Source organism: Mastigoproctus giganteus, chromosome 12 (genome assembly GCF_048544385.1).
Source record: "Mastigoproctus giganteus isolate SK-2022 chromosome 12, ASM4854438v1, whole genome shotgun sequence".
Taxonomy (NCBI): domain Eukaryota; kingdom Metazoa; phylum Arthropoda; class Arachnida; order Uropygi; family Thelyphonidae; genus Mastigoproctus; species Mastigoproctus giganteus.
The window spans coordinates 14,106,139-14,124,765 of NC_143586.1; the positions used below are offsets into that span (position 1 = coordinate 14,106,139).

At 39.1% G+C, this 18,627-nt stretch overlaps 1 protein-coding gene across 2 annotated transcripts in view; it reads right to left on the minus strand.

Moving 5' to 3' along the window:
- LOC150076718 (putative ATP-dependent RNA helicase DDX17) overlaps window positions 1-18,627 on the minus strand; it is a 244,366-nt gene that overhangs the window by 174,496 nt on the left and 51,243 nt on the right. For both annotated transcript variants that reach the window (XM_090385598.1, XM_090385599.1), the window contains exon 3: window positions 9,717-9,813. In XM_090385598.1, the coding sequence (XP_090241724.1) occupies window positions 9,717-9,813 (97 nt within the window). The remainder of the gene's footprint in view (window positions 1-9,716; window positions 9,814-18,627) is intronic.

The following is an 18,627-nucleotide window of genomic DNA, read 5'->3' on the forward strand; positions in this document are numbered from 1 at the left end:
CACTCCAGTCAGCCTGAACAATCTTCCACCGCGGTAACCTGACAGGAAGACAAGGTCTCCCAGTAATTAGGATGGTTATCACAGGGAACTGACCACTTCCATACGGGTTCTCTTCCACCTCTCAAGTAAATGATGGAAAAAGAGAAGAGGAGCTGATAGAAACATCAATGGCAGAAAATGTACGGGTAGGCGTGTGAGAAAAAGGTGTTCCCACATTAAGGGAGAAGTCATTGTCAGTGAGCATATGCTCCATGACTTGTCCCCTTCCATTTATGCTAGAACTACCCCACAGGGTAGTATGTCCATTAAAGTCCCCAAGAAGTAAGAAAGGGTTTTTTTTTTTTTTTTTTTTGGGAGCATTAGCAACTAAGGCCATATTGCTCCGGGATATGCGGTGGTCATTCCCTGACCTTTCTACATCCTCCATATTTGGTGGTGACGGGCTCAAACCCCGATCTAATCAAGAAGCGTGTGCTATGCACTGCTGCTCCTTCCCACCTGGCTACGGAGTCGCCAGTAAGAAAGGGGGGAGGCAACTGCATTACGAGATCAAGGTCTTTCTGGGAGATGTCAGTACCAGGTGGCAAATATATAGAGCAAACAGTTAGTAAAACCCCACTTTTATTCGAATTGCTACCGCCGCTATGCTGGTTGTAAGTCGTAGAGGCTGAAATAGGGTATGGTTGCCCACAAAGACTGCGGCTCCTCCGAGAGCGGGGCCACCCCCAATTCTATCCTTATGCATAATAATAATGTTATGCAGTCTGGGATCATCATTTGCCCTTAGGTAAGTCTCTTGTAAGCAAAAGCAAGATGGTTCATGCTTTTGCAGAAGTGCCTTGATCTTCTGCATTTTGCAGGAATCCACAATTCCACTGTAGGAATTTAGCCATTACGTGGGCTTGGTGGATCCATTAGTTGGCTTCTGAGGTGCTGAGGACTTACTTTTATACATCTTGGATTTATCTCTTTTGGGGAAGTATGGTTGTTGTTGTTTGGTTTTTAGGAGCCTTAGCAACTAAGGCCATATTGCTCCGGGATATGCGGTGGTTATTCCCTGACCTTTCCGCATCCTCCGTATTTAGTGGTGACGGGCTCGAACCCCGGTCTACTCAAGAAGCGTGTGCTACGCACTGCTGCTCCTTCCCACCTGGCTACGGAGGCACCGGGGAAGTATGGACACTGTCCTATGTCCACTTCCTCCTCTGCAAAGAGTCCAAGACTGAATTGTCATGTACCTCCTTGGTTTCGATTTCCATTTTTTCTGCCTTGATGTGGACGGTTCAGTTTTCTGCATTGTTACTTTAGTGCTTGCCTATGGTAATGCTGTAGCACTAGGAGATACTGATATTGGAGTGACAGCTGACTGAGATTTCTGTGCTGGTTTTTCTGAGCTCAGTAAGTAGCGAGCGATGGTGTGAATGACTCTTTCGATGGTACAGTAATTTCTGTTTGAGTCCCAATGAAGCAGTTCTTTGATACCTTTTCACCATATGTTGCCTTACTGCTACTTACTATTTTAACTGCCTCCTGGTATGAGATGGTCAGTTCTGCCTTTAAACATTGTATTTCCTTTCTTTCCTTCCTTCCGTCCACCTCTGACATGCTCGAGAGTAGGTAGGGTGCTTGCCTTGGCAATTAATGCAGGTAGATTTTGATGCTTTGCATAATGTCATCTCGTGGTCTTTTGAACTCCACTTTGCACATGCTAAGGCACCACAGCAGGCCATTTGTAAATGTCCATATTTCTGGCACTTGAAGCACCTTAATAGGTTTGGAACATATGGACATACCTTGCGGTTCAGATAACCAGCATTAATCTCGTTTGGAGATATTGGTGTGTTTAAAGTAAGGATGAGGTTTCTAGTCAGGACTAGGTTCCCATCCCTATGTACAAACATTCGTCTGCTGCTGGCACTCCTTGGCTTTTTAGTTCCAAACAGATTTCCTCCTAGGACATTATGCTTTGGGATGTGTTAAGAATCTTGTGTGGGGTTACCACAATTGGTATACCCCCCCCCCCAATAGATGTTGCTCAGAGTGTCCATCAGTTTTAGTCTCAACTAGGATGTCGCCAGAACGAAGCCGTTTCACTGATTTGGGTGAGCCTGCTAGCCCTTCCAAACTCTTCTGGATGAAGAAGAGTGACAATTTTGTTTTCGGCTTTTCATTGGTAGAATGAACAATCAGGTATCAAGTTATTGGACCTGATGTACCTTTGGTTCTGGGTATTTTTAATGAGGTAGCATTTTCTGGATCTCTGATGTTTTTTTCTGTTTGACTATCAGGATTCATAGTGGTTTTTATGTTTGTTCAGTGCCCGGGCTCCCCACTCACCACAGAGCCCAAAGGGATGCCCACTACCCGGCAAGTAATAAATGTGCTCAGGAGTGGGTTGCCAGGGCTACCCAGACACTATACCCGCACCTCCGCCAGCCTGAATCCTGTCTCTCGGACCATGAGAGTAGGAGTGTGGCATCAACAGTTGACCCTTGCAGGCGAACCTACTGGCTGAGCCATCCAGGACTACCCGTCTTGTCGAAGCAGGGACCAAAGTAGTGTGTTGAAGCTGGGCCCCATCAACAACCAGGATCCCCCCTTCCAAATTTTGATGGGTCACAGTGCATGGCAAATGTGCTGGATTCCTATGGAGTTAGCCTGGAACCTAGGCTTTCGGCGTTGGAGTGACGCTAATCTGGGGTCCAGCAGAATCACCGGGAGGTCCCCTCACTACATAGGTGCTCCCGTTGAGGGGAGGACAAGGATCAGAATAATTAAGATGGATTAGAATAACTTAATTTCCAGAACTTATATTAAAAACTTGTTGAAATTAAATTGCATAAAGGAAAGTGCACCTTACTCTAATGCTTGTCGTAAAGGATTTCACCGTATAAAACCACTGAAGCAAAAGTCTAAATGGGGAAGTTTCGAGTCACCACTAGTTGGTTCATGACAGAGGAAGAAGAGAGTTTTAGATATGTACTTTAATTCCTGTGGTGCAAATCAAGCATGTGTGTAGGAAATTTTATGTTATTCAGATTCCACACTAGCGAGAAAGTTGTGGGGAGTTTGGAATTAAGAACTGAAAATTGTGGGTTTTGTTTAAATCATTCTATTGCAAGTGCTTCAAAGGTGGTTAATTTGTAACTAGAGGGAAATTTAACTAGTGTTATTGCTGAATCGATTTGCAGTCGACTTATACGTTGGCTGATATTATGTACATAAGCTGACTCAGTGATAATAGGCTCTGCTATTAGATATGTTTGAGGCACCATACTTTATTGCAGTCCTGCCAATTTAAAAATGAATTACACTCTTGCTTGGCAATGGATTACATATATGTTGTTGTTGTCTCGAATATTATATCTGACAGTATCTTTATAGTTATTAAAAGTATGTACTGATTTTATCATAAGATGAAAAAAAAAACAAGTGAGGTCATTGTCAGAAAATGTTTTTGAGTTGGCTGTCTAATTGACTAAGATATGGGAGGGTTATTTTTGTGTTTGTATATGGCTGTTGGTAAACAAGCAGTCAGTAGATAAGTTCCAGAAATTAAGGTATTCCAATCCTTTTATTTGTCATTTCAACCCTGGAACTTAAGGTTATCCATAACATTAATATAAGTTTTACTCATCAATTTAAAGCCTTAAACACCTCAATCAAGTCTCACCACAGATGCCTAGTTTCCTGGTGCTGCAATTTGAAGAAATGAAAATTTTCTTGGAAGAGTAGCATCTGCATCCCTCACTTGTTTCTCTTCTCTGCACCCATTCCAATAGATCCACATCCTTGCTAAAATGAGGCTTCCAAACCTTGAATCTCTATGCAGTACCCATCTGGGTACTGCACACAGATTCAAGAGATACAGCCTAAATATTGCCTAATACAACAGGATAAAATATAAATTATCCACCTCTTCAAATCCTTGTCCCTACTGGCAAAATTCCTATATATATATCTCTGACCTTTAAACTGACCTAACAGCCTGTCTGTACTGCTCCAAGAACTTCTCATAAGACTGTACAATTACCCCTCAAAAATCATTTTGGTTCACAACCATCCATTTGGGTATTCAGGGATTACAGCTACTCATGCAGTACTCTGTGTGAATGTATGCAGTCAGATATAAAATTCTTTGAGCAGTGCAGCCAGGCTGCCAGGACAATTCATGGGCTTTGTCAATGCTTGTATTGCCAGAAAATCTGCTAGCGGAGCAGGGATCATCATCATCATCATCAGCCTCTCCAGCAACTTTCCAGTTTCTTCTGGTTTGTGTAATGGCCATCCATTTACTACCCACAAACTCATGAATTTCATCTGTCCATCTCCATCATTGTCTTTCAGGTTTTCTTCTAGTTCCTCTTGGGTACCATTCTGTTATTTTCTTAGTCCATCTGTCATCTTGTCTTTATGCTATGTGTCCTGCCCAAGTCCATTTTAGTTCTTTAGTTTTGATAAGAATGTCCTTTACTTGAGTTTTCTGCCTAATCCATGTGTTTCTTATCTAACAGTCTGATTCCTAATATAACTTGTTCCATTCTTCGACATGTAGTTCTCAGCTTCTCTTCCATTTTTTTGGTGAGTGCCCAAGTTTCAGTTACATATGTCATGGTGGTGTGGGGGGAGTATACACTGGTTCATTATTTTACGTTTCAGACAAATTGGGATATTGCTCCTCAGTATGTGACTATATTTCCTGAATGATGTCCATCCAAAATTTCTTCTTCTCTTGACTTCCAGCCATTTATCATTATTACAGCTAATGATTTGTCCCAGATAAGTATATGACTCCACCTTTTCAATTACTGTTCCTTCAATCATTATATCCCTTTCTGTGGCATACTTGTTCATCATTACTTTTGTTTTAGCCATATTCATCTTTAGTCCAAAATCCTTACTAACTCTGCATAACTGATTAAGATTTTCCTCTAATTCTTTGGGATCGTGGTTTATGACCACAATGTCATCTGCAAATCGTAAATGATTTAGGCACTCTCCATTCACATTGACTCCTTTCTGCGACCAGTCTAATTTTCTGAAAGCTTCCTCAAGGGCAGCAGTAAACAACTTTGGAGATATTGTGTCTCCTTGTTGAACTCCTTTCTCAATTTTAAATTTCCTACTGTCTTTGTCTAGTCCAATAAACGAGGTAGTGTTCTCATATATTTTCTTCAAAATCATAATATATGGGGTATCTATGCCTTGTCTTTCCATAATCCACAAATGCTAGGCATAATGGTGTTTTATATTCATTTGCTTTCTCCATTAAATGGGTTTACACAAAGGTGATCCATAGTTGAGAATCCTGTCTTAAAGCCAGCTTACTTTTATACAAAAAGTTTACATACAAAAATGGGATGCTAGCATGTCACATTTATCCTAGGGAACCATCTGGTTTTGACAGATGTGGGAGCAGAGATGGGCAAAAGTTGCAGCCAACAGCTTTGGCAAGAGATCACTCGGCTACCATTAGGGCAAGTTAGCATTAGCATAGGCATACAATGCAAGAAAGCAAGCTTATGCAGCATCAACCAAAATAAAAAAATAAAAAAAAACATTCCGATTTCACCCTTCCATTCGTTCCAAATACCTGTCCAGCTCAGCCTTAATTTATTCAGGCTATCAACTTCCACAACAAAAGATGGAAGTCTGTTCCACCAATCAACCACCTGAAGCTAAACGCAAACTTCCACACATCTATCCTACAACTGTCTTGCCTCAATTTGAATTTATGCCCTCTCAGGTGATTCTTCTCCAAGAGGAAGAATCCCAACAGCATTTAGCATGCTCAAACCATTCAAGGCTTTATACACCTCAATCAGATCACCTCGCAGCTGCTTAGTCTCCAAACACTAATCTGCAAAACTTAAGCCTTTCTTCGTAAGAGCAACTCTTTGATCCATTCACTAATCTTGTTGCCCTTCTCTGTACTCGTTCCAACAGCTCTACATCCTGCTTAAAATGAGGCCTCCAGACTGGAGTACTGTATACAGTAATCCAGGTATGGCCTGACCATCGTCTTATATAAGGGTATAATCACCTCCTTATCCCTGCTAGAAATATTCCTGTATATCATTGACAAGACACCATGAGTTACTCTTGCAGACCGTCTGCACTGCTCAGAAAACTTCATATCTGCCTGCACAATTACCCCCAGGTCCTTTTCATTCTCTACCATCTTTGTATCATCTGCAAACTTAAGCCTGATATACCATCATCAATATCATTAATAAATACAGAAAATAACATTAGACCCAACACTAAACCCTGGGAGAGTCCACTAATAACATTAGTCCACGAAGAGCAATGTCCATTGATTACCATTCTGTCTTCTCCCAATCAACCATCCCTTTTTCCATTGCAGCAATTTGCCTCCAATGCAACACTGCTCCCAATTTGTGCAGCAGTCTTCCATGTGCAACAGTATCAAAAACCTTTCTAAGATCCAAGTATACTATATCAAAATTATTCTTTGCATCCATTTGTGACCTTTCTTTTTTGTGACCAAAATTATTCTTTGCATCCTTTGTGACCAAATCATAATATCCAATCAAACTGGTCAGACAAGACCTCCTTAACAAACCCATGCTGTGCTTAACTATAACTGAAGTCTTGTCTAGATGATGATCCTGTGGTGCTTCTTTAAACAGTGCCTCCATTGATTTCCCTGGAACAGAAGTTAAACAAACAGGTCTGTAATTACTTGTGTCACCCTTTGATCCTCCTTTGTGAATTGGGGTCACATTTGTACATTTCAAGTCCATGGGTACCTCCCCTGAGTCCAAGGAAGCTCTCATAATTATGGCTAAGGGTTTGCTTACTTCCTTTGCTGCCTACTTTAATATAACTGGATAGATGCCTTTCTTATGTTTATCCTCAAAAATTTCTCCTCCGCCTTCCTCTCAGTTATTACAAAATTATCTAGCTCACTGCCAGAGTTTAGTTCACCTCTGGCATTCCCCTCCTTGAATAACTCCTCATGTGTGAATGTAGATGCAAAATACTCATTTAGTTTGTTAGTCACCTGAGCAGGATCATCAAGAGTTGAAACATCGATATCCAGTGGACCAATCTGATTCATTGTTTCCTTCTAGGGTTTACATATGTAAAGAACTCTTTGCTGTTTTTCTTTGCATACTTTGCCAAAGATTTCTCATAATCTGCCTTTGTCTGCCTAATCTCCTTTGTGACTTGGTTACAGACCAGCTTATATCTATTGTAGGATTCCATGTCGCCCATTAATTTATATGTATCCCATGCATTTTTCTTCTCTGCCACATCTCAGTTTTTCTGACATCCATTTAGGCCTAAACCATGAACAATATTTCTTAGTTGGTATGTAAAGCCTAGTAGCTTCCAAGATTAATTCATTGAATGCTTCCAATTTTGAATTTGCTGTTGGTAGCATCATCAGTTGGTCCCACCCGTGTACAGAATTTAAATACTGACTCAGACCACTGTAGTCACCTTTATGTAAGCAAAAACCCTTCCCTTTACTCTTGAAGGTAGTTCTCTCTTTGAGTAAATCCCACTTCACCACAATGTGATCACTGCCACCTAGTGGTGCTATCTATCTGCAGATTCTTAATGCATGAAGAATCACTACTGATAATCAGATAAAGAGTATTACTCCCTCTAGTTGCCTCCAGAACATGCTGCTGTAGAAAATAATCATCCTATAAATCCATAACTGTCTTGCTAGTGTGAGTGACCAACCTACAAATTCCAGTGAATATCTGGGAAATTAAAATCCCCCATTATAAGATTCTCTGATTTACTGGCCCACTCTATTTCCCAGTTGTTTATTCTACTCATCAGAGTCATTAGGCCTATAGCACACTCCTACTCTCAATTTTGAATTCCCAATGCTTATGTCACACCAAACTGACTCGACACTGCACTGTCCAGCGATGTCGACTGGCTTCACTTCCTTGGATTTTGTGTTTCTTATCTAATAGCATAACCCCTCCTCCCTTCCTATCCTGTGTATCCTTTCTGTAGACATTGTACTCCCCAAATTCCAGTTCTGCATTACTTATATCTGTGTGACACCACATCTCTGAAATCCCAACAATATCTGCCTTTGATGTTTTGAGCAATACTTCAAATTCATCAAATTTATTTACTAAACTCCTAGCATTGGTGTACATGCAAGTATACATGCACCAGTTCTTTTTCTTAGCTACCCTAACACAACCCATGTGTTTACTTGTACCCCAATGATTCCCAGCAGTCTCTGAAATATCCTGCATCTTATTTTCCAAGCTGCTGCTCATTCCAATAGAAGCAGTGCAAGAATAACTTTCACCTCTGCCAGTGGTTACTGTTAATCTATTAGTCCTTGTATCCCCCCAATCTAGCAGTTTTCCAACCCATCTAACACTGCCTCGATAGCATCAGCAAACATTCTTGCACCCTTTCTATTCAAGTGTATCCCATCCCTGTAAAAGCAGTCTCTCCTGTGAACAAGTACAGACCAGGCTGAAAAAAATTCTACCCCTTGAGCCTTGCACAATCTTTCCAGGGCCGAATTGATCGACAGGGCTCTCATCATATACTCCCTCCTATCGTGTCTGGGCAGAATTGCAGACACTTTCAAATTCGACCCTAATTCACGGCTTTTTTTCAACAGTGACCTGTACTTGTTAAGTAATTCCGCCAGTCTCCTACTCTTAATATCATTAGTGCCAACGTGTACAACTATATCACCTTTTGTGCCCTTAAAAGATGATATCCGCTCTACAATGTCATCAACCTTTGCCCCTGGCAGATTATTATGTTCATAACACTTTTCCATCAGTTGCCTGATGCAGAAAATTAGATCCACCATCGATCTGCCAGGCCTAAAACATCCTATTTTCGATCGTCCTCTTATCTTCTGCTCTAAACTCTCTCATACAGCTTACTCACATGTGATGCCTCTATAATTGGAATACTTTTCCCTGTTTCCCTTCTTGAACAATAGGATGATCAAACCTTCTTTCCAGTCCTTGGGCACCTGTCTCTCATCCCAGATCTTGCAGAACAGTCTGCATGTCCACACTATCCCTGCCTCGCTGTAGCCTTCAGCAACTCTCCGTTTATCTTATCTACACGCAGTAGGTTTACCTGTCTTGATGTATTTCCATGCCTGCACTACATCATTCCACGTCAAGTCTGCCGTCTCTCTTTCCATCTCTTTCCATGTTTCTCTCATCTCTTCATCCATGGTTATTAAGCTCTCATTCTCATCCATCAAGTATTTTCTCTATTCACTATCTCATCTCCTATCCGTTACCATATCATACAGCATCTTTTTACTGTCGTCAAGTGCATGTGTGACATCTCAAAAAACACTGGCACAAACATTTATAGTTTCATGTGTATACAATCACTATCAATATGTAAATCTTCTGGGCCTGACCATTTCCAGAATAAACAGAAATTCATTTGTTATGATTATAATGAAATAATTTTTATGTGCAGGCAGCCATCACTGCTTTTGATTATTTCACGGTTTTTCTACAATTCAACATCAGAAGCATTTTGTTGTAGTAAACAAACAGTAGCAGCATTTTAATTTAATTCATAAAAAAAAAAAAGCAACTGTGAAAGGCTATTTAACAAATTTTATAAAGTTAGTTAAACAAAAAAAAAAAAAAAAAAAAAAGCTTTTACATTATGAAATCCAATTACCAAAAAAATTATCACCATATTCAAAGCAATGCTATTACCTGAAAAGTTCCCTTCTTCGAATGTAAATACTGGTTTTGGAACAGTTCTCCCTCGCACCGTTATTTCACTTGCTCTCCGGAATGCTTCTACTTCCATCTAGTTAGGAATAAAAAACCCAAATATTATATTCTGCATAAAAGATATTATATAATATTTCATAATTAATGCAAAATGAAACGCTCTGCACTACCTGGGATGGAATAACTAATTCAGTCAGTAAATGCAAAAAAAAAAAAGGGGGGGGGGAGGGTATTTACAAATGTATAGCAACACCTAGTAAACTAACTAGCTCTTAGGCAATATCTTTGAATCCTATACCTGGACCAACTAAAAAAAAAAAAAGAAAAGAAAAGAATTTAAAGAATACTGAAATGGAAATTATATTATAGAAAAAGAGGAGTTTAATAAAAAAATATTAACTATATTTATGAAAAAACTGATGAATAAATATAAATTAGACAAAAATTGTGTCAAATGATTAAAAAATACCTAAGTAGAATAGCAACTAAATTAAGGAGGGATTTGTCATGGCATAAAATGAACAATCCAAGAAAACCTTTCATAGTTAAAAATAGACTTCACCTTCATATGCTCTTAAAAATACTAAGATCTATCATAATTTACGTGTTTTATAAATTTAATTCATGTAATTTTTTTTTATAAAGTATGAGTGTCAAGAAATGAAATCAATAAATTATTATTGTTTTGGAACTTGATTTAAAAAAAAAAAAAAACATGCTGCCTGAAATGCATTATATGGGATGAAAAATGAGGATTTTTAAAAATTAGAAAGTACAGTAGAGCATCAGTTATACGGAATAACTGATGTCAGACTTCTTCCAGATAGCAAGATTTTCCAGATAACTGAACGTAAGATAAGATTAAATAAATTTAATCTTACCTTATGAATGAATTAAATAATTAAGATTAATTAAATTAAAAAAATTATAAACCAATCTCGGAAAACAGAAACATCCATCCAGGCATTTTTATACAAAACAGGAAAATTAGAAAGATTTTTAATGCTCTCGGTTTTTTCGACTTACCAATAACGAGCAAGGGCAATCTGTGTGTTGCAGTAGCATTTGCACACATTGTAACTTGCTCTTTTCTCATCTTAAAACCTGGTACAGACATTTCTCTTTTAATGGCTAGGGTTTTTCTCAGAAATTCTTTCCATAATAAGCCAGTCTTATCAACATTATTAACGTTTTCTTTCTTGTAATTTGCTATAACTGAAACAAACTTCCTTTTAAAGGACACCACTGCCGATTCGTCTGCAGAAAGTTTCTCGCCTTGAATATCTAGTTCACGTATACCGTGTCTCAGTTTTTGAGCAAGCTTGTGCTTGCCTTAAAATCTTCATTACCTCTTCATTTTCGATTAAAATTCAATGCTTTATCATGACATTGGGCCAGACACTGGTTCACCTTAACTTTGCTTCTGAAGAAACCACAAACTACATGCACTCACTAAAGCGGCATTTTTCAGGTTTCGACATCGTTTTCCTACTAGATCCTACTACATTGTCTTTTTCCTACTAGAAATAGATACTAGCAGATTTACCAGCTATCATTGCATCATTCACCAGGAAATTTGTGTGCCAAATCTCTCTGTTTTAAAAATATCATGAAAGTTATCACAGACATTGTAAAGGGTTTGGCTCAATGACAGTTTCAAAATTTTCTACAGACGGAATGGGATGCTGATCGTGGCGATATTATCTACTTCTCTGACGTGCGATGGTTAAATCATTCAAAAGTGCTCACAAGGATTTTTAAGTTGAAAGATGTCATCGAAGAGTTTGTGACAGCAAAAAGGCAAGCCAATATCAGAGTTCGACGATCTGAAGCGGTTGGTCAACTTTGCCTTCCTTATGGACATTTCTTCTCATTTGAATGAGTTAAATTTGAAGATCCAGTCAAAAGATCAACTGGTGCATGTCCTGTTTAATCACATCAAAGCTTTTCAGATAAAATCAGAACTCTTTAAGTGCCAACTTCAAGACCAAAATTTAACTTATTTCCATGGAATGTTGAAATTGCAGTCAGTAAAATATGCTTCTTGATATGTGGCTGCAATATCTCAGCTCCAGACCAAGTTCCAAGAGAGATTCCAAGATTTCCGTGCTCAAGAAAGGACCCTGAATGTGGTAACTAACCCCTTCTCTGTGAATGTGATAGAGACTCCAGAGGACCCCCAAATGGAAATCGTTAACCTTCAATGTGACTCAGATCTGGATCCGGATTAACTAGTGTATAATCTTGCTACCTCTACTCTGCCAGATAGTGACTGGAGGGAGTCCGAGTAGTGTGTATGCAGGGTGCACTGTTGAGCACGTTAAGTCAAGGATCTAGGTATATTCTTATCATCTGTACGCTATATCCAAAAATTTCATTACTTCATACAATATGTCCTCCCCACTTTTTCTCACCACGGACAATTCATAGTGAATACACCATGAATTGTCAAACTAATATGGTAAGCTAATCAGCAAAAAGATCTAAACATCCCAAACACTTCCTAGTTCATTTCACAAATATACGTAGTCTCAATTCAAATCTCAACAATGTCCATTTCCACTTGCAGTCTGCCAGACCCCATGTACTTTTTCTGACAGAATCTCAGTTATCGGTTGATTCAACCACTGCTCATCTCAGTTGACCAAATTATTTGCTGAATGATTCCTTTCACCTCAAAGGTGATACTTGTGCATATGTCCATTCCAATATTCCCTGTCAGAGACTTGGTAATTTGGAATCTCTTCTTTTTGATCTTATCTGGCTTAAAATCTCTCTACCTCATTGTGTAAAATTAAATCTCTCTACCTTATTGTGTCAAATTCATCTGTTGTCTCTACCGTTCTCCCAATGCCACTAATCACTTGGACCTCCTTGACTTCCTCTCTTTGCAACTTGACTTTCTCCAGTCCAACTTCCCTAACGGTGAGGTAATTTTCCATGGTGATTTTAATGTTCACAACTCCAGCTGGCTTCCATTTTCTAGTGACACTGATTCTGCTTGTCGAGATGCTGGGGCTTTTGCAATTACTAATGACCTAGCACAGATTGTTCATTTACCTACAAGAATGCCAGACAATCCTAACCATACAGCCAACAAGCTTGATCTTTTTCTCACAAACGACCCTTCTAAGTACACAGTCGAAGTAAGTGGTCCTTTAGGCACATCAGAGCAAAACTTGGTGATTGTCTCTTCTGCAATGGACCCTTTATCTCATGGCTATTCCCAACCTCGTATTATTTGGCATTACAAGAATACAAAATGGGATGACCTGCGAGATTTCTTTTCTTCTTTTCCTTGGTCAGATTACTGTTTCAAAACCTCTGATGTCAACGTTTGCTCAGATCATGTCAGTGAAATTATTCTTGTATGAACAAAATCTTTTATCCCACACTCCACTTTAAAATCTCGTCCTTTATCTAAACCTTGGTTTTCCAATAAATGTGCTAAGGCTGTTCAAGAGAAGAACATTGCATATCTTAATTGCCTTGTTTCCAATTCTTCAGTTTAATTTTCTGCCTACACCAAAGCTCGCAACAATTGTAAAGCAGGTATTAATCAGTCCAAACTAGAGTTTGAACAGGCTAAGAGTAGAAAACTTGCTTCTTGCCCTAATGGTAGCCAAGCATACTGGTCTCTTGCCAAAGCTACTGGCCGCAACTTTTGCCCATCTCTGTTCCCACCTCTGTCCAAACTAGATGGTTCTGTTGTCACTTCAGCCAAGGATAAAGCTGACCTGTAGCATCCCATTTTTCTTCCAGCTCGTGTATTAATGATCTAGGTAAAACACCTCCCACCATTCCCAACAGGCTCCATTCAATGCCTCCTGTGGTCTTCCGTCAAAAGGATATCAGAAGGATTTTGATGACTCTCGATGCTAAGAAAGTTCCAGGTCCTGATGGTATTTCTCCACTTGTTCTCAAAACCTGTGTTCCTAAACTTACTCCTATTCTTTGCTGTCTTTTTTCACTCTCTTATTCCAAAGGTGTCTTTAATTCTGCTTGGAAATTTACTCATATCCAGCCAGTTCCTGAAAATGATGACAAATCCCTCACATCCAATAATCGTCCCATTGCCATTACTTCTACTCTTTCTAAAGTATTGGAGAAATCAATTAACCGCCAACTCTTAAACTACCTAGAAACCTTCCGTCTGATCAATGATTGCCAGTATGGATTCCGCCAGTGTCGATCCACTGGTGATATTCTGGCTTATGTTACCCATTTATGGACAAATTCAATGGAAAAGTTCAGTGAAACACAAGCAGTTGCTCTTGACATCTCAAAGGTTTTCAATCGTGTTTGGCATAAAGGTCTTCTAAACAAGCTTCCATCTTATGGTTTTCCAACTGTTTTTTTGTAATTGGTTATCCAGTTTTCTCTGTGATCGTTCACTGAGGGTGATGGTAGATGGCTCTCTGTCTTCTAACTTCTCCACTAATGCTGGTGTCCCCAAGGTTCAATTCTTTCCCCCACTCTTTTCCTCTTGTATATTAATGACCTTCTTCCATTGACTGGAAATTCTGTTCATAGTTTTGCTGATGATAGCACATTGCATTCCACTATCCATTTTGAGAAACCTTGCCCTGCTCAATCAGCTTCAGCTTCTCGAATATCCGCTACAATTCCTTAAATGCCGATCTCCAGGTAATTCTCCAGTGGGGCAAAGACAACTTAGTTGATTTCAATCCTAAAACTCAGTCTTGTCTTATATCTCCAAAAAAGGATTCCTCTGCTCCTATGCTTATCTTTGGTGACACTCAGATTTCTAGGCAAAATGATATATCTCCTTTGGGGATTACCCTGACTTCTAATCTCTCTTGGCACAAGCACATTACAAATATTGCTTTCTTTGCATCTAAAAAACTTGGTTTTTTCTTTCGCTCTCAGCGTTACTTTTCCAAACAGCTGTTCACTCTGTAGAAATTGCAAATCCACCCTACCATGTAATATTGTTCCCACATCTGGAGTGGGTGCACCCAAAACCTCTCTCAGGCTTCTAGATTCTATTCAGAAGAGGCCAGATGAATGACACCTCTCTAACAGAGTCTCTCCACTCGTTGTCTCATAGATGTACTGTTTCTGCTGCATGCCTTTTCCACAGATACTTCCATGGGCAGTGTTCTTCTGAATTGGCTTCTATAATTCCCATTCTCTCTTTCAAAACAGTCCGAACACTTGCTGCCACCAGCCAACATCCATTTATTGTCCACCTTCAAACTCACAGAACCAACTTTTCATCTTCCTCGTTTTTTTCATTCAACTGTCGTTTTCTGGAACAACCTAACTTCATACAAATTTCTTGAAAATTTCAATCTACGTAAGTTCAAGTCTAATATCAACAAATATCTTCTTTCTTCTTCTCAATATCCAACCCAAGCATGGTACTAAGTACTATAGGTTCTAATACCTCTCGTGTTTGGGGTTTTCATAAAAAAAAAAAGGAAAAAAAAGGGCAATAATTTCAAGTCAAAAAATTAAAAGAATCACATTATAGTAAAGCGCATGGTACAACACTGCAATTGGTTTTAAGTGTTTTTACTCAACAAATTTTTCCCTTAGGTGTTGCTTCTGAATTTGAGCCTAAAGGCAGTATATAAGAATTGTCTATTGTATGGCTTGTGACAGGTGCCAAATTTTCAAATTGGCCAAAAGAAGCTTTATTGCCTCTCAGTGAATCCTTGTATAAAGCTTCTTGTGCTTGATGCAAATGTTTGTTATTGCATCATACATAGAGTTCTAATTACACACGTGCGCGCACGGGGGGGAGAGCGAAGTTATAGTAGTAGTAGTGGCATGTGATGCAAGAAAGCAAGTGTATGAGCTTATGCAGCATCAGCCAAAAAAAAAAAAAAAAAAAATCACCATTCACTCCAAATGCCTGTCCAGTTCCTCCTTAAATTTATTCAATCTATCAACTTCCACAATGACAGAGGGAAGTTTGTTCCAGCAATTAACCACCCGCTGGCTAAAGGCAAATTTCCGCACATCTATTCTACATCTGTCTTTTCTTAATTTGAATTTATGCCCCCTTAGGTTCGTAATCTGAACAAGTGGAAGGAACCCATCAGAATTCAGCGTGCTCAACCCATTCAAGGCCTTATACACCTCAATCAGATCACTGCACAGGTGCCTTGTCTCCAGCCACAATTTGCAGAACTTAAGCCTCTCTTTTGGTAAGATGATCCCTTCATTCCCCTCACCAATCTTGTTGCCCTTCTCTGTACACGCTCAAGTAAATCTACATCCTTCCTAAAACGAGGCCTCCAAACCTGTATGCAGTACTCAAGGCGTGGCCTGACCATTGCTTTATACAGAGGGACAATCACCTCCTTCTCCCTGCTAGCAAAATTTCTATATACCATTGACAAAACCCCATGACCTGCCCTGGCAGCATGTCTGCATTGCTCAGAAAACTTCATATCTGACTGCACAATTCAACCCAGGTCTTTTTCATTTTCTACCACCTTAAGTGTAGTACCACACAGTTGGTACGTTTCTCTGGAGTTACTTCTACCCATATGCAGTACTTTGCATTTGTCGAGGTTAAACTTCAGTTGCCACTTCTTAGCCCATCTGCCCAAATTATCGAGATCCAAATTATCGAGATCCAGCAGCACACTGCCATTACTGTCATTAACAACCCTGCCAACCTTTGTATCATCTGCAAACTTCGACATTAAGCCTGATATACCTTCATCAATATCATTGATAAATATACAAAACAACAGTGGACCCAACATCGAACCCTGTGGGACTCCACTAATAACATTAGTCCCCGAAGAGCAGCACCCATTGATTACCACCCTCTGTCTTCTCCCACTTAACCATCCTTTTATCCATTGTAGCAACTTACCCTTAATACCATTCTCCTCCAATTTGTACAATAGGAGTTCCATGCGCAACAGTGTCAAAAGCTTTCCTGAAATCCAAATATATAATATCAAAATTATTTTTTGCATCCAGTTCCTTTGTAACCACATCATAATATCCTATCAAATTTGTCAGACAAGACTTTCCCTTAACAAACCTATGCTGTGTCTGAATTATTGCTGCAGTCTTGTCTAGATGATCCTGCAATGCATCTTTAACCAGTGACTCCATTATTTTACCCGGAACAGAAGTTAAACTAACTGGTCTGTAATTACTCGTGTCACCCTTCGATCCCCCTTTGTGAATTGGGGATACATTTGCACATCTCCAGTCCGTGGGAACCTCCCCTGAGTCCAATGATGCTCTCATAATTATGGCTAAGGGTTTGCTTAGTTGCTTTGCCGTCTCCTTTAATATAACTAGATAGATCCCATCCACCCCAGGTGCTTTTCTTATGTTTAACTTCAACAATTTCTCCTCTACTTTGCTCTCAGTTATTACAAAATCATTAAGTATCCTGCTACAATTTGATAACCTTCTGCCATTTTCAAACCTTAATAATTCCTCGTGTGTGAATGTAGATGCAAAATACTCTTTCAGTTTGTTTGCTATCTGAGCAGGATCATCAACATTCGAACCATCGATGTCAAGTGGACCAATCAGATTCATCCCCTTCCTTTTCGAGTTTATATAAGTAAAGAAATCCTTGCTGTTTTTCTTAGCATCTTTTGCCAAGGATTTCTCGTAATCTGCCTTCTCCTTCCTAACCTCTTTTGTGACTTGATTACAGACTAGCTTATATCTGCCATAGGCTTCTGAGTCGCTTGATAATTTATATGCATCCCATGCATTTTTCTTCTCTGTTACGAGTCTCATTAGTTCATTAGATAATCATTTTGGCCTAAACGTTGAACAATATTTCTTAATAGGTATGAAACTTTTAGTAGCTTCCACGATTAATTCCTTGAATGCTTCCCTCTTAGAATTTACTGTTGGTAACATCGTCAGTTTATCCCACTGTACAGAATTTAAAAACTGTCGGAGACCACTATACCACCCTTATGGAAGCAGAAACCCTTTCTTTTATCCCTGATGGTAATTAAATCTTTAAGCAAATCCCACATCAGTACACTGTGATCACTGCCACCTAGTGGTTCCTTTATCTGCAAATTCTTACTACACGAATGGTCACTGCTGATAACCAGATCAAGAGTATTACTTTCTCTGGTTGCCTCTCGAACATGCTGCTGTAGAAAACAATCATCCAATAAATCCACAAAAGTCTGACTAGTGTGTGAGTGACCAACCCACAAGTTCCAATCAGTATCTGGGAAGTTAAAATCCCCCATTATAAGACATTCCGATTTACTAGCCCACTCTATTTCTCTGTACAATTGTTCATTGTACTCATTCAAGTCATTAGGCCTATAACACACTCCTATTTTATTTTTGCTTTCGCAGTGCTTATGTCACCAAACTGACTTAACAGTGCACTGTTCATCTATATCAACTGGATGCACTTCTTTTGATTTTTATGTTTTTCTTAATTAACAGCATAACACCTCCTCCCGTGTATACCCTGTTATTAACCAGTGAAAGATGAAAACCTAAAGTACGTGTTTTCTGTGGTAATTTAAGAATTCCAAACTAATGTTAATATTGCTAAACAAACTGCAAAGTAACTGCTGATAAGAACTTCAGCAGAACTTGTGAAACCAGGTAACTTAATTAAAAGACAAGAGTTTAAAGGCAATGTCATTGGATAAAATGGAATGTTTTTGTTCTGATGTTCTTCTAGAGGCAGAATAAAGTTCATTTTTGTCCAGATACAAGAAAGATTTTCTGGATATGAAGGAGAGCTAAGGTAGGACAAACTTATTGTGCTCTTATTCCACGCTTGAGAAAGAATTTAGAATCAAAAGGAAATCAAAACAAGTTGTTCAGAAAGTAGCTCACTCTGAGAAAAAAAAAAAAAAAAAAAAAAAAGAGAGTTATAAATAGAAAACAAAAGCATATG